The following is a 16,879-nucleotide window of genomic DNA, read 5'->3' as shown; positions in this document are numbered from 1 at the left end:
CATCCACCCTGTCCTTCAAGCTCTCATATAGGCCCATAACAACGCTGAGTTGTTGCCTGATTTCCTTACACTCCTTGCATCGCGTGCACACACAAAGGCATCCCCTATGGCAGTATCATGTCCCGTACCTGACTGCTCCACAAACATCAAGCAAGTAGTGCATTTTAATAGGCTGTGATTCAGAGGGTCACTGCCCCCCCCTCAGTTCTCCCCTGAGCCCCAGCACTCCCATTAGCTTAAGCCTTTTGCTTTGCTGCTCTGGTCTGAGTCATGATTTCGATTTAATTTCAATAAAATTTCAATTTCAGTACAAAATTAAAACCCTAAACTTATATCCCAACACAGTTATAATGCTATATTTATGATATGCTGTTATGATATGAGTTTACGATATGCTGACTCTAATCTATCTCTTCTAAGATTGTGCTATTTGTTATTGAAAAATAAGTTCAAAGACAAGTACTGTTAAACGAACTGTGGTCCAAAAACTCAAAATATTATGGAATTAATGAACAAATATTTCAGAATAATGTTGAAATTTTAATTGAACTGTAAATAAATCTAAAACTAGTAAGCTTAATAATTGGAATTTGCAGGTAAAGCCCATTGTATGGCATATTTTAAAGCAGTATTTAAAGGCTTTATATAAATTGTTACTATAGATATAAATTTTTCCTGTGACTCAGTGCTATAATTGCTTATCTTTTGCTCATGTGGCCAAATATTGTAAAAGGGATATGCTTTGTGGATACTGTGTGTGCCAAGTTTGGACATTCCTTTAGGAATTGTCCTAAGAAAAGTGATAGTCTGGTATGCCACAATTCTAAAAATAAGAATAAGAAAGCTGGACATGTAGCAGTTGATAGGGGGGAAGATGCCCAGAATGTGTCAAAGCAATGAATTTTATAAAAAGAAAGTTGTGTATGATTGAAGGACTAAAAATTATTCAGCTGAATGCTCATCAAGCTAAGGATATGGCATCTCAATTAAATTATTTAATGGAGACTGATAATATTTGATGTGGCATTGCTTCAGGAGCCCTATGTTTTTTTGGGGTAAGTTCATGGTTATCTGCAGAGATATAGAGTTATTTCAGGTGGTGATAATAATAGCGGCCAATGGCCGCTATTATTATGCAGAGTAACAATCTAATTGTTACCAAAGTGATGTTCTTGTGTAACCAGCATGCAGCGTGTTGTGAAATAATAGGTAGCTTCAGCAGTGTCTGTCTGGTGTCCTTATACTGTCAGTATTAGCCCATAGAACATTTTGTGACTTACTTAGAAGTATGCGAAACTTTGGCTCCTGTAGAATTGTCATTTCCATGGACCTTAATGCCACCTCATTATGGGAGTGGAGAAAGGTCTGATGAAAGAGGTAGTATCCTTGAAGAATTTCTCTCTGCCTCTGGCTTCGAGGTAAAACAACCTGGGCATCCGCCAATTTATTCAACTGTTCATGGCCAATCATACATTTATGTACTATGTCTATGTGGAATTGCATTAAAAAATGGAGAGTTGCAGAGGGCTAAACCACAAGTGACCACACTAGCATTCTCTTTCAAATAGTAAAAATGGATAATGTAAAGAACTTGTATGATACTGATAAATTTTCATTAAAAGGAGCAAACTGGGCTGAATTTGATAACAGTTTTATAAGAGCAGTGAATTTAGTAAACTGGGATGAGTTTATCTCTTCTCAGGAAGTAAGAAATTACAGGAATTTGTTTCTTCTTGTAGAGGAAGTACGAGGTTAATGAAAATTGTTAATATGCCTGTTTTTTGATGGACCACAGAATTAATAGATTTACAAAAACTGACTTGCTATTATCCAATATCCTTCTATTATCTATTATATTTTTATGTCTCTGATAAAGATCATCTCGCTTAGTGTGAAACAATCTTATCAGTGACATAGGAGATTTAGATTTAATTGATAATTATAAGGCATTATATAAAGAGAAATGCAAAGTTTATGTTAGTGCTGTAAGTAAAACTAAACAACAGTCTTAGACGAGATTTGTGGAGGGATCTCAAGATCCATGGAAACTTAAAATTCTGTGAACAGGATCGTTGAAGATCTCTTTCCTAAGATGGATGATCAGTGTGACCATGTTCAGCTAATTGTATTAGCACCAAATGTCTTGATATAGTTCAACTAAAACAGAATTTTTACACATAGTGAGTTATTTAATGCTTTTTTCAGACAAAAGGTGGCAAGTCACTGGGCCTTGACAAAATTTAAGTAAAGGTTGTAAAGAGGTCTTATTCATTATGGCATGATTTGTATTAGATTTTAAATAAGAGTCCTGTGGAGGGTGCCTTCTTCCATATATGGAAGTTGGCCATGTTAAAATTAATTATTAAAAATCCAGAGCAATTGCCAAATGAGTTGGGTTCCTATTGTCCAATTGCCTTATTGCCTGTGATTGCTAAAATTTATGAATGGTTGTGTTGTTAACCACTAACCATTGTAATTAACCTATTGTTCATGATGTCCACTATCTAGGCAGATGGCAGTGGTTGCTTAATATGGGGCATGTTTTACTGGCAAGACCTTGCACCCCTGGTGCATGCAGACCAACATTTCAGTGACGAGATCTACCTGCATCTCTTAGGAGACCCCTGCACCCTTCCATGTTACATTTTATCCTGAACAGAAATGGGACCTTTCAAGTGCACCGTATTATCAACCCACACTGTATGCAAGTGGTTTGAGGAACATGGTAAAGATATCACTTATCTTGTTTGGAATGGGATGTGAGGTGTATGGGCACGCAACTGTCATCTGTTTCGACACTGTGGGAAGTTTTACAGGCAGCATAGCTGCAGATCACTACAGACATCTTGAAACATCTCATGCAGATAATGCCTAAGAGAATAGTGGCTATTATCCATGCGATTGGTGGCTCAACATGGTGTTAGGTGGGTGGTCATAATTCAGTGATCCTTGATTGTATATCAGTGACCCTTCATCGACTGGAAATTCCATCCATAGTTTTGCTGATTTTGCCTTTCAGTTTGATAAAACTTGCTTTTTCCAAGCAATCACAGCTTTGAGTATTTATCACCAGTTTACCAGTGAGACTAGGAACTTGGCAATCCCAAGCTGAAATTAGTAATGAACCAGTTGAGCAACCCAAGTGTTGAAATAGTAAATAACTTGTTTGATGTTGAATTGGACATGATCCTTGGCCTTCTCTAGTAATGGGCAAAATTGAATGATTTCCACAATTAAATTATTAGTAATTAAGAGATTTCAGTAATCAAATGATGGTAGTTGCTACTAATCATTTGAATGAAATAACCAAATGGTTTTCCATAATCAAATAATCGATTATGAATTCTCAATTAATCCCATCTTTAGCTTTCTTGATCTCCTGAGCTGACTTCCCCTGGATTTTTTCCCCTCTAAGGCTGCTTTAAACAGTCTGTATTTATGATGGTACCTGCATTGCTTATTTTTGATTGATCATTCCAGCAACATTAAAATCCATCAGAAATGAACTGATGAATCATGTGGTTTGTAAAGATCATTTTTGGAACACCTTTTAATTCAAAAGTAAGGATTTTAACCTTTTTTTTTTTTAAATATTTGTAAAACTAAATCTTATATCATTTTGTATTATATTCATATGCCAAAACCATAGGTAAAAGATAGTAATTAATATATTTATTTATTTATTATTATTATTTTTTTTTTTGTCTTTACTAGGTCACGTACATTCAGGAAATATAATTATTGAAAATGACACTTGTCAATTGCTAGAAATAGAAAATCATATTCTAGGTGTACCTTCATATCTTCGGCCATATTTTGTCCACCAGAGAAAAGTACAAGTGAGTATTTCTGCAAATGTTGTTTGAGTGTTTCTATCTTAATCACTGAATTGTTCTTCCATTCTAGGAGGATTGTCACTTTGAAATGTAAGGTTTTGTAATTCTGTAGCAACCAAGTCTTCTCTTTTTACACCTTTTCACTGATGTGACTTCAAATAATCCTGTAATATCCACCATTTGAAATGTGTCAGTGCATTAACATGCCTGGTAAACAAACTGGTTCACAAATATATGAGGCAGCCATACATTTGTGAACCAGCATAAGCAGAGGTCCGGTGTGATGCCCACGCTTCACAGAGGAATGGTTGAGTTGTTTTATGCCACCAGCATAAATAAGGTGGGGGACAGGCAGTTCTCATTACCATTGCAATACCACCACCTTGTTTCTGGTGGGCTGAAGCAGCCACAACCATGTATGGGTTATAAAACAGATTTTTTCTGGATTTTCTCTGTCCATTATGACAGACATCACAATTAAATCCAGGCAGTGTTAGGGTATGACCTTAAAACAGATTTGAAGACCAGCTGCTGAATAATCGAACACACACTATAATATTTTAATTCTTTAGGATGTTTTTTTCATATCATGTAAATCCCACTTCTGATATTCTGCCAGCCATGAATGGAGGGAGTCTATGATACCCCAATATCCATTGCCTCTTTAATCCATCATCCACTTTTAACACTGTTATTCTTGTACTTGTTTTTGATTTGTTGTCTTATTGCCACCTTTAAACAGCACCCAAAAACTTGGGGACATACATGCAAACTGTTGTGGAAAATTGATAGAGTTGGCTTCAGAAAATTTACATTTGGCCAGTATGCTGACCATTTGAATAACCTGCATCCATGAGCAATTGAGGTTGAAAGAGTGGTGAAAGTTAAGAGCAGATATACTCATAATTGCATGGACAAGTTTTTTTTTTTTTAACCTTTACTATTACTGTTTGATTTGGTTTTGAATCAGCATTTTTCTGATATCCAATCAGCAAGGAGTTTGTCAGTGAGTTTGCGCTAATTGTGGAGGAACTTAGATATGGTATTAAACAACTCTTCAATGTCACTGAAACAGTGCTTCTCTGGAATTAAATGTGAAACAGAACTTTCATCATGAAGGAACAAAGGATTTGCTAGGTCATAAGTTATTTAAGACTCATTTAACATCTGGAAGGCATTGCCACTTGGGATTTCTTGTCGAAACTGACACTTGTTTACCACTAGACAAAACGAACAGCTCTGAAAGACTAAAGCTTCCTGTAGTTTAGAAGTCAAGCAAGAAAGATTAAGTTACCAGGTTCTTGTTGCAAGAGTGGTTATGCCATCATTTCTGTCCTAATAAAGTTTTACTTTTACTGGAATAATTGTAAGACCACATTGGGAATACTGTTGAAGTATGGATGACCTCATCTGAAAAAAGACATTGCACTTCTTGAAAAGGTTCCAAAGATGGGCAACTTGAATGGCGAGATTGACAGAGGGACGACCATATGAGGAAAGGCTCTGATTATGTGGGCTACAGAGCTTGGCAACCAGGCACCTCAGAGGTGACTGATTGAGGTTTATAAGGCTGAGAGAGATTAGTAAAATGAATGAAGGTGCAATTCTCATGTTCTAAACAGTTTCAAAACTAGGGATCATAAATTCAAATTACAGGGCTTAAGGTTTAGATTAGATTGTAGGAAGTTTTCTTTTAGCCAGTGAGTCATTGATTGCTGGAACAAGTTGCCCTTGCAGGTAGTTGAGGCTGACAGTTTGAATAAATTCAAAGGTCTACTGGATAGTTGCCTGTGTAAGGAGGAAAGCATAATTTGTGGTTCTTATTATCTACTTGGTTAGGGTTTTTTTTTTTTTTTTTTTTCAGTGCAGCAAAACCTGTGGCTTCCTTGCACTATATGGTGAATACTGTTACCTCAGTAAGAATAACTTGGCAGAGGAATTGTGCATCATTGATAATGCTCCAGACACCCAGACAATTTTGATGAGATGAATCAGTAATGGAATGAAGTCCACCTTTCTCCCCCCCCCCAATATAAAGTTGATCTCACATCTCATAGGGCCCCGGGTGCCAAGCGATTGTGACTGAGCGAATTCTTTGTGCTTAAAGAGTGATTTTCAAAAAGTGATATTATAGTTCTTTTACGTTCCTGTCCTTAAAACAGTTTATTTATTCAGTAACAGCTCTTGTTAAAAAAGTACTTTATAGAGCAGGAAAGGAAAGTCACCTTTCTTTATTTCTTATATATTTATTACTAACACCTACTACTTCTCGCTTGGTCACACCAGGCACTGCTCCTGCCTCCCCGTGGCGGGGCCGGAAATCTTGGCAGAACAGTTAATCTGCCAAGGGCCAAAAGGAGCAATTATGGAACACAATATGTTTCCTCCACTAGAGCCGACAAGCTCTTGGCCAGACACAGAAAGTGAACATGACATGTCTCAACCGAAGAGGTTTAAGACCAACTCTTCAAACATAGATTTTCCTGCATTTCTCATAATGCATTCACTTACGGATCAGCCTCTCACCAAATTGTCTCCGTTTCTTATTCAGAAACATCTCGAAAGTCTTGCAGGATCTCCTAAAACAGTCAAGCGACTGCAATCAGGAGACCTACTAATAGAAACAATCAGCAGGAAATATTCGGAGCATCTACTAAAAATTACAAATTTTGCTGGAATTTCAGTAAAAGTTTTTCCCCACGGTACCCTAAACACTTCTAAGGGTGTTATATCCAGCTGGGACCTACTGAATGTGTCAGAGGAGGAGATATGTCAAGAACTTCAGGAGCAAAATGTAATTGCAGTAAAAAGAATCATGATTAAAAAGGACAACACACTGGCACCTACTAGGAATATTATACTCACTTTTAATACTCCAAACCTACCTTCTTCCATAAAAGCAGGTTATCTTCTTTGCCGCATTAGACCCTACATCCCTAATCCATTGAGATGCTATAAGTGCCAAAAGTATGGCCACTCTCAAATGGCATGTAGAGGAAACCCAGTCTGTCCCAAATGTGGGTCCACCGATCATACTCAAAATGACTGTTCAGCAACAGAAATGAGCTGTCCTAACTGTAAAGGCAACCATCCCGCCTATTCTAAGACATGCGACAGGTGGAAAACCGAAAAGAAAATTGTGAAGTATAAAATCGAAAATAAAGTAATCTTTCAAGAAGCGAGAAAATTAATTGCTCCCAGTATTACAAAACGTACATATGCCAGTGTCACACAAAAATATCAATCAGTGGCCACCCAGACTTATGTTACAGTCCCCTCAAACAACTCAATCTCTGACTGGGCATGAACTGTTCTCTCCCAGCAACAGTCCAATATCCCGAAACAGTTGAACCAGGCAAGCAATACTGCTCTTACAGTACCAGCGAAATCTCCTTCTCCTACTCCTCCAACCAATGCTGCTGCTCCATCAAATAATCGAGGTTCAAACATCAAAATGAATATTCAAGACACATCCATGGATACAATTGACTCATCCAGACAGGAAGACCCGGTCTTAGAAATACATGTGGAAGAAGATATGGACATCGGTCGGCCATTCTTCAAAAAAGACAAACCGAAACCTGAACGCCATAAAACAGTCACATCAAAAAAACAGTCAGATACAGCTTCTTTTACTAAACACCAATAATGCCTTATATTCTTTAATGGAATTGTAGAGGATTTCGTTGCAATTTTAATGATATTCAAGACTTAATTAATCACTACAATCCAGTTGGTTTCTGTATACAAGAAACCTATTTAACTTCCCAAATTTCTGCCAGCTTAAAGAACTACTCTATCTACCGACAAGATCATAATACTTCCACTTCCGCTCGTGGGGGTGTGGCCATCTTGGTCAATTCAAAAACCCCAACCAAGCAAATTGTTTTGAAAACTGAAATTGAAGTCATTGCTGTGCGTTTGGTAACCGAAATTGAGTTAACATTAGTATCAATTTATCTTCCACCAAGTCATACCTTCTCTTACCAATATCTTGAAAACCTGCTAATACAGCTACCTTCCCCTATCTGTCTCCTGGGGGATTTCAATGGCCACCACCCCTTATGGGGATCTACTAAACTGGACAGTCATGGCCAACTGATTGAAACCTTCGTAGATAAGCAAAACCTTACCATTCTTAATACCGGTGCACCTACTCACATACAATTACCAACTGGATAAACTTCTGCAATCGATCTCTCGATATGCTCCCCTATTCTGTATCCAATCATGGAATGGTCTGTTATGGACGATCCCATGGGCAGTGATCATTTTCCGATTATTTGTGATTTGCTCACTGCACCACCGCCAGTAGCCAAACCTTGCAAGAAATGGAAGTTCTCTCGAGCCAACTGGGCCAAATTTCAGTCAGCTGTCAATCTGGATGAGAAATTTATAAGAACACAGTCGATAGATGAAGCCACTGATTATATTACTTCACAACTACTATCTGCAGCTAACTGTTCAATTCCACTGTCGAATACCCAGTTCCGACAGCACATTAACTATTGGTGGAATGAAGAATGCACCAAAGCAAAGAAGTTAAAAAATAAAGCATGGAATTTATTTCGTAAATCCCCAACCACAGCTAACCTTATCAACTACAAGAAATTAAGGGCAAAAGCACGCCTCATTCAGAGGCAAGCCAAGAAGAATTCTTGGATCCGGTTTACATCTACCATAAATAGAAACACTAACTCCAGGTTAATATGGAAGAAAATTAGGCAGATTTCTGGCAAATTTCCAACCACCCCTTTGCCAATTCTTTCGTTTAATGGGCAAGAACTCTCTGCTCCTGAAGACATAGCAAATGCCTTGGCTAAAACTTTTGCCGAAGTTTCTGCGGCATCAAATTATTCTCCGGATTTCCAGAAAATAAAGACCATGACTGAACAACGTGCCATCAACTTTCGAACCTCAGTTTCCCTTCCGTATAACCAGCCTCTTCAATATTCTGAACTTTTACACGCCATTAAAACAACACGCAACAGTGCCGCTGGGCCAGATGGAATATTTTATATCATGTTACAAAACCTTGGAGACAAAAACTTAGAAATACTGCTGATCTATTATAACCGAATATTTCTGGAAAACATTTATCCCAGCTCTTGGCATCATGCAGCAGTTCTTGCCTTTTTGAAACCCGGTAAAGATCCTACCAGTCCGTACAGTTACAGACCAATTTCCCTCTCCAGTTGCCTTGGTAAACTACTTGAAAAAATTATCCATAATCGACTTGTTTGGATCATCGAAACAGAACACCTAATGAGTAATCACCAACATGGGTTTCGTAAGAACAGGTCCTCCTTAGATCTCATGATCAAAGCTGAGTCTGCAATTCGTAATGCCTTTGTAAAAAATGAACATCTTGTTATGGTTTCCATAGACATAGAGAAGGCTTTTGATACTACCTGGCGTCGTGGCATTCTCAGTGATCTTTATGCTCTTGGTTTACGAGGCAACCTGCCCATATTCATTAGGAACTTTCTTCAGAATCGTTCATTCCAAGTTCGATATCACAACTCACTTTCTGCGACATTTTCACAGGAAGAAGGAGTGCCATAAGGGTCTGTACTGAGTGCAACCCTTTTCGCCCTTAGAATCGATTCCATCACAAAAGAACTTCCAAATGCTGTTCAGACCTACCTTTACGCTGATGATCTCTCTATTTCTTGCCATTCCCAGAACATGAGATCCATTGAACGGCAACTGCAGATATCCCTGAATAAAGTCCAAAGGTGGGCAAGGTTAAATGGCTATCGCCTATCACAGCAGAAGACTGTTGCCATCCATTTTTGTAATCAACGAAAAATGCATACAGACCCTGAACTTCATATATCAAACTTTACCATTCCAGTGACTAACAACCTCAGATTCTTAGGATTAATCCTTGACAGGAAACTAAATTTCCTTGAGCACATTAAATTTGTACGTACTTCCTGCCTCAAAAAACTAAACATACCAAGAGCTTTATCTGCCTTGTCTTGGGGAGCAGACCGTACATCTTTGCTGCTTTTATATAGATCACTTATTAGATCCTGATTAGATTATGGTGCTCCACTCTATGATTCTGCTCGTAAGAGTATACTACGATGGCTAGATCCTATACAGCATAGTGCATTGCGGATTGCACTTGGGGCGTTCAGGACCTCTCCTATTCATAGTTTATATATTGAAGCTAATGAGCCACCTCTTTACCTCCGCAGAAAAACGCTGCTTCTTAAGTATGCAGCCCGAATACAAAGTTGCTGGCAGCATCCTGTTGAGCCATACCTTTTTAATCAGGCGCCTCCGTAGCCAGGTGGGAAGGAGCAGCAGTGCATAGCACACTCTTCTTGATTAGACCGGGGTTCGAGCCCGTCACCACCAAATATGGAGGATGCGGAAAGGCCAGGGAATGACCACCGCATATCCCGGAGCAATATGGCCTTAGTTGCTAATGCTCCTAAAAACCAAATAACAAACAAACAAACAAACCTTTTTAATCCACCACTGCAAAATCTCTATAGAAACAAACCCACTAAAATAAGACCAGCAGGCTTACGCCTAATTGAAATAACACAGAGTTGGAATGTTCCAATTTCCAACAGGCAACAAGTAATGAATTACTCTCAACCACCTTGGAGTCCGCCTCTACAATTAACCTGCGATACTTATCTTCAAGAATGGGGAAAGAATCGCCTACCAATAATTAATGTGAAACAACTCCATGCAAGCCATATTCATAAATATGCCGATTTTTTACCGATCTATACTGATGGCTCCAAATCACATTCAGTGGTAGGAGCAGCGGCAGTTTTTCCCACTTAAATCATTTCGGCTGCTCTTCCAGCTCAGTATAGCAGCTTCTCAGCAGAACTCCATGCAATCAAATTAGCCTTAGAAAATCTGATTCACTACCCATCTGTAAAATACATAGTATACATGGACTCGCTCAGCTCAATTACAGCAATGCAACATTCCTCCTACAAGGTTCACCCTGTGTTAGATCAAATCAGAAGTCTCCTACTGCAAATATAAGAACGTCATCAATCAGTGACCTTTTGCTGGATCCCAGCATATTCGGGGATAAAGGGGAACGAACTCGCTGACAAATCTGCTAAAAATCCATCAACTTTTGATTTAACCTCCGTCCATGTTTCAGCCTCTGACTACAGTCGCATCATACAAACGGCATGTCTCGCGCAGTGGAAAGATCTATGGCACTCCCAAACCAATAATAAACTCTATCAGTTGAAACAGCACCCAAAGCTTTGGCACACTAGTACCAAAACAGTGCGAAGAGAAGAAGTGGTACTTGCAAGGGCACGAATAGGACATACGTATCTCACTCACCTCCATCTACTCACAGGAGAGGATCCTCCTCAGTGCCCACACTGTTTAACTCAATTATCAGTGAAACATATTCTAATTGACTGCCCACAGTATCAACAAGAAAGAACATCCGTCCTGTCTTCCCTGAGAAATCTGCGAGAACCAATGACCCTAAATCATATTATTGGCGAGGAAGCAAATATCAATGAATTTTTCTCTTTCCTGAAAAAAATTGGACTATATCATAAATTCTGAAAGACCACTTTAACAAAAATCAAGTTATTATAACAAAAATTTGTTTTTAACAGTTTCCTATGAATAGGCGCATTATAGCGCCATCAGCTTATGCGCCATTAAACCTCCATAACACACACACATCTCATAGACCACAATGTGATTGCTAATTTCAAGTGATAATACAGTGCAATAACATTTCACTAAATGAACTGTTATGGCTATTGTCACAATCACCTGAAATGAAATCAGTTCTTATTGTAGAAATACTATATAAAGGAAGTTGTGATCTGAATATATTGTTGATTTCCCTAGATTCCAAGAGGAGACACTCGAAAAATGCAGGAAAGGATTTTTCAGTTTGAAATTAAATCCCTGTGATGTTGAAGTGCTGGTTCTGGCAAATGCTGACAAGCTCAACACTTCAGGCCTAGTTCAATTGAGCGAATTGATGAATTTCTTAAAACATTGGAGAGACAATGAGGGATCTTATGGATGAGTGTCAGAATGCAGAGATAATCCTCCAGTAATCTTGAATGATGTTCCGATTGTAGTCAGATCCTTGTAGACATGCTTGAAATGGAAAATTTCACAAAATGGAACATTTGTCAGGATAATACATGCAGAAAGCAGTTAATGCATATATGTGACATTACCGATGGCAAATGGGAGCAGCATTGTATCATCCATTCAGAGCCCTGCTTATAGCAACAATGATTGTTTTCCACTGATCTTTGTTGCCATAAGGGAGATTGAATAAGAAGAAGAAGGCTAGGATATAATTAATTCTAGATCCCTCTAAGGAGAATGATGCCTATAGGAATCTGCAGCCCTCAACTTCTGGATTTGATTTACCGGTATGCAAATAGAGGTTGTTCACCTTTCAAAGGTAAAAGTTTTTTTGGTGTTTATTTTATTGAAAAATGAATTTGGTGCTCAAGTTTATGACTTTACTGCACTCAATTATTGTTTATAACATGAGTCTTTTGCTCCATATCTGTTGTTTCCTTATCCATCAAATTTTTAAGGAACTAATTAATGACAGATTTTGGGAGCCTACTGTAGTGGTATTGGTTAAGGAGCTACCAGGACCAAGCTTTACCAACAAATAGGGTATACTTCTTTATACCTTATTTGTTCTGTATAGTGTATCAAGCCAGTATAAGCAGGAATTAGGTGTAATGGCTGAACTTTGCTTATTATTGTATCATACTTCATTATGTCCTTAACGTCAGTGAATTAAAAACAGTCAGACTTAATTGAAACAGACCTTATTTTGTGGGGGGGGGAATCAAATCTCAAAAAAAACTTACCTATTTCTTTCTCAAAACATACATGGTCTCAGTTTTAATCTTGAAGTCTATTTTCATTGAAAATTTCTGAAACCAGCTCTAAGGAAGAAGCAATCAGTTCTGTCCAAATTGGGTTTTTTTTTAATTTTTTTTAGACATTTGGACTGATCTGGAATGGGATGTTCTTCCCCATCCTCCCTATAGTCATTATATGCCACTTTGTGACTTCCATTTGTACCGCCACTGAAAAAATGGTGAGGTGAATTAATATGCAATCCTAAAGTGTTATTGACATCAGCCAAGATTTTTTTAAAAACCGGAATTCGAAAATTCTCAAATGCCAGAATGAATATATTCTAGAACAAATTTTGACCACCTCCCTCCTATGCAGTGAATGATATTTGATGTATTTGGATTATATTATTTTATCATTTGTGTAGTTAAATTGATATAAATTCTTAAGTAAACTGTAACTTAATTTTGGCATTATTTCTAGTGTATTATGATGATCATTTCAACCATAACCCAAACTGAACTGGCAGAAAAAATTAAAATTTCTGAAATGTGATACAGCACAAGTATAAAAAAAAAAAGGTGGGGGGGGGGGGGGAAGCATTTTGTACTTGCTTTATGATACAAAGCAAGTACAGCCTTTAGAAATTTTTACTTTTTTGAATAATGTGTTACAAAATTATATAAGTAAAAGATTTCAGTAGTTTATTTTTATCGTATTAATCTGAAAAGGGAATTTTGAGGAAGGTGTCCAATAAATTTTTGCTGAACTTTTTTTATTTATTTATTTAATGTTATGCTCAAGATGTTAAGATCTAAATATGTTATTTTAGAACTTATGTTATTCTTGTGTGTTTATGGTAAAAAAAGTATTAAATTGTTTTCAGATTGTTGAAAATATCGATGTATTTTCTTTTGGCCATTTGTTATATGAGATGACTTTTGGAGTTCCATGTGATACCTCTAACTGTGACAGTTTTCCACTCTCTTGTCCTGCAGAGCTTCGTGAGTATTTTTACAGTTAGGAAATAATACTGCTAAAGAAAAGAGTTAGAATATTTTTTTCTATTATTCTTTTAAATTAAAAGTGAATTATTCTTGTAAGTTTTAGCAATTAAAGTACAAGCATATGAAATCAGTGGAGCATATAAAATGAATAAAGCTAAAATATATGAAATAAACTGTTCTGAACTTTCATCTTGAATTAACTTCACAGGAAGAAAATTTTGTTTGATACCTGTGCTCTTTTAAAATCTTTTATAAGTAAATTAGTTTTTGGTCTTCCTAATCCTTTATATAAAAAACCATGTCAATATACTTTATTTAATAATGCTCAAGAGACTATCCAGTTTAGATTAAGTAAATTTAAAGTACCTAATGATGTCTGGTTTTTATGAATTTTTTTTTTTTTTTTTTTACTTCATATCACATTTCTGCCTATTTCCTCAAAGGATGGACATTCTGAATGATCAGTAATTGGCATAACTTATAACTCATGTTGAAATTTGAATTCTGCTTATTTTCCTCAAAAACAAGTTATAATATATTGTAGGTGTCCATAAAACTAGTTTTTCATAGTTTTAAACAGAATTTGATGCACATGAACTGTTCTTTGGTGTCAGTCATTTTGTAAAAGGCAAGAACTAGAGAGCCCAACTTACCTACCCCACCAGTGGTGACACGGGAGTATGTTTATATTTATAATATACTCATGTTAAATCAAGTAATTAAATTTATAGGTAAACTATGGTGTATTTACACTGATATTGTATAATATATAATGTACAAAAATGAAACTATTAGTCACTTCCACTTTAAAGTTTATAAAACTATTAAGCAAAATTTTGCTTTCCCAACTTTTGAATTTTCACATGCTTTATTTATAATTATTGCAAGTGGTAGCCAAAGCTGTTTCTTACATATCATTGAGCAGCCTTAATTTGCTACTTAGTGCACTGATTTCACATTGTGGAGTTGTCTTGTTATTACACTAGTCTCTATTTTGTTGTTGCACTACTCTGTAATAAAACACACTGCTGCAATGGAGAAGTATATTGCTATTTTCTTTGAAGGATTTGTCACTTTCCAGAATTGAGTTTTGCTCTAAGTTTGTCATCATCATGACAGAGTCAAAACTTAGTATCATCAGTGAGTAGGCAGGCAGGCAATGTGAAGACCTTGGCAACACAGTGACTGAAAGTATCCTCAATATAGGAAATATGAGGTGTGCAAAAATAAAATTAAAGAAATAAGATACTTAAGAACTTTTTTTATATAATTATAATAATTGAGACAAGAAGGATTTTTGTATAATAATTTTAGCATAAAACAATCAGTATCTAAATTACTGTAACATTAGTGAGTGTGGTAGCAATGCTATCAGCCACCCACTGAGAATGACAATAGTGTACATAAAGTAGAAGACAAAAATAGTGGTGCCTTATCCATCAGCATGTTTTGCATAATTACTCTGCATAGACAGAAACTTGTGATTTTAAAAATTACTTGAGTGCTTGTATATTTAAGAAGGTAAAGAGAATAACAACTGCACTGGTGATTAATGCACAGCAGATATTTCACTGATGGGCCTAATGGGTTAATGGTGTGATGAATCTGTCAGTATACACTGAATCTTGTTCAAAATTTTAAGAATTAGGAGAAAACTGCATTTTGTGACTCGCAAAATGAAACTAACTCCTGAGAACTGTGCATTCTCAGGAGTTAATATGAAGGCTGTAGAGGCATCTTACATAGTTTAAGAATAGCTAAAGCATGAAATCTCATACAATTGGTGAGTCCTTATTGCTATTGGTAGCTAAAGATACAGCCAGTTCAATTTTGGGAAAGAGTAGCAAAACAACTTGAATTGATTCCGTTATCCAACACCATATCAAAAATTTCATACATGGCTTTAAATGTTAGGGAACAGTTAATTTAAAAAGTTAAGGCTAGTAAATATTATGTTCATTTGGATGAAAATACTCAAAATATTATTGGATGAAAACTTCTACTGTGAATGTGGATTTTCTTCAATGATTTATGTAAAGAATAAATACAGGAATTGAATAAGTAAATTAAGAATTAATTTACAAAATTACTTAATTATTAATGTAAGCATTATGCACATTCATGATGCTTAATTTTCATGCACTTAATGCTTTTGCTACTTGCTTTTCTGACCATTGTTTTGACCTGGGATTGAAAACCATGGGATTGAGGTAATCTGGATTGGAAAGGACAGAAATATTTTTGGGACTTTCTTCTCACTATGACTGAATTAATCAGCTCTCAGTGAAGGTTGCTTTTCAAAAATATCCAGTTTTTCTTCTATAAAATTGGAAGAAAAAGTTCTAAAGTAGGGTTGATTTCTCAAGTGGATTAAAATCCATTTGTATTCAAGAAGTAGTGAACCTGTTAATAGTTTTAAAAACTTCAAAATGGAAGAGGCTAAATATCTTCTTTACACACACACACACACACACACACACACACACACACACACACACACACACACACACACACACACACACACACACACACACACACACACACCTGTGTGTGTACACAGGTGTTCAAAGAAAGTGCATCATCTAGGAATTTCATATTTCTAACCGTTTTTCACGATGGTATGTTACATTAATGACTAGCATCACAAATAGAAATATAAACAAAAGATATTTATTAATAGTTAAGGCAAAGCTAAGCAATATTTGACAGATGCTCTCAAAATATTCCAAAATTATGGCTTCCTGGAGTTCAAAATTATGGCTTCCTGAACTTCCTGAAGTTTTCTTTCTGGCAACTGCAGATTCCACATGATGCCAACAGTTCTCTATAGGATTCAGATGCGGGCTGTTTCCAGCTAAGAGTTGTAATGGACTATTCTTCCAACCACTTTTTCACCTGTAACAAATGTAAACACATTACTGCTGAACCTCTAATGCAGAAATGAAGCTAAAGTAACTACAGAAGTGCCTACTTACACTTTTTGCCCAATGACAAGGAGCAGAGTCATCCTGAAAGATGCAGTTACTTGTCAGGTTGTAATGGTCTCTAATGGTTGGCAGCAACTCGTTTCAGCAGAACCAGTATTCTTGAGTTTGGAAAGAAATCTACTCATTGTCAACTGATTACAAGACACTCTATAAGCAATATGATGGGAAGAACATTCTTCCCCACATAAAGCAACAA

The 16,879-nt window shown here is 36.6% G+C and overlaps 1 protein-coding gene across 1 annotated transcript in view; it reads left to right on the top strand.

The window, feature by feature from the left end:
• The window catches only part of LOC150086896 (PX domain-containing protein kinase-like protein), a 257,528-nt gene that overhangs the window by 126,842 nt on the left and 113,807 nt on the right, over nt 1-16,879 (top strand). Inside the window, exons 9-10 of the mRNA XM_090372315.1 lie at nt 3,715-3,839; nt 13,576-13,693. Coding sequence (XP_090228441.1) covers nt 3,715-3,839; nt 13,576-13,693 — 243 coding nt within the window. The remainder of the gene's footprint in view (nt 1-3,714; nt 3,840-13,575; nt 13,694-16,879) is intronic.

Source organism: Mastigoproctus giganteus, chromosome 4, assembly GCF_048544385.1.
Source record: "Mastigoproctus giganteus isolate SK-2022 chromosome 4, ASM4854438v1, whole genome shotgun sequence".
In the NCBI taxonomy this organism is placed as follows: Eukaryota; Metazoa; Arthropoda; class Arachnida; order Uropygi; family Thelyphonidae; genus Mastigoproctus; species Mastigoproctus giganteus.
Note: the sequence above shows the minus strand (reverse complement) of the source record. Positions and strands in the feature narration are given on the sequence as shown.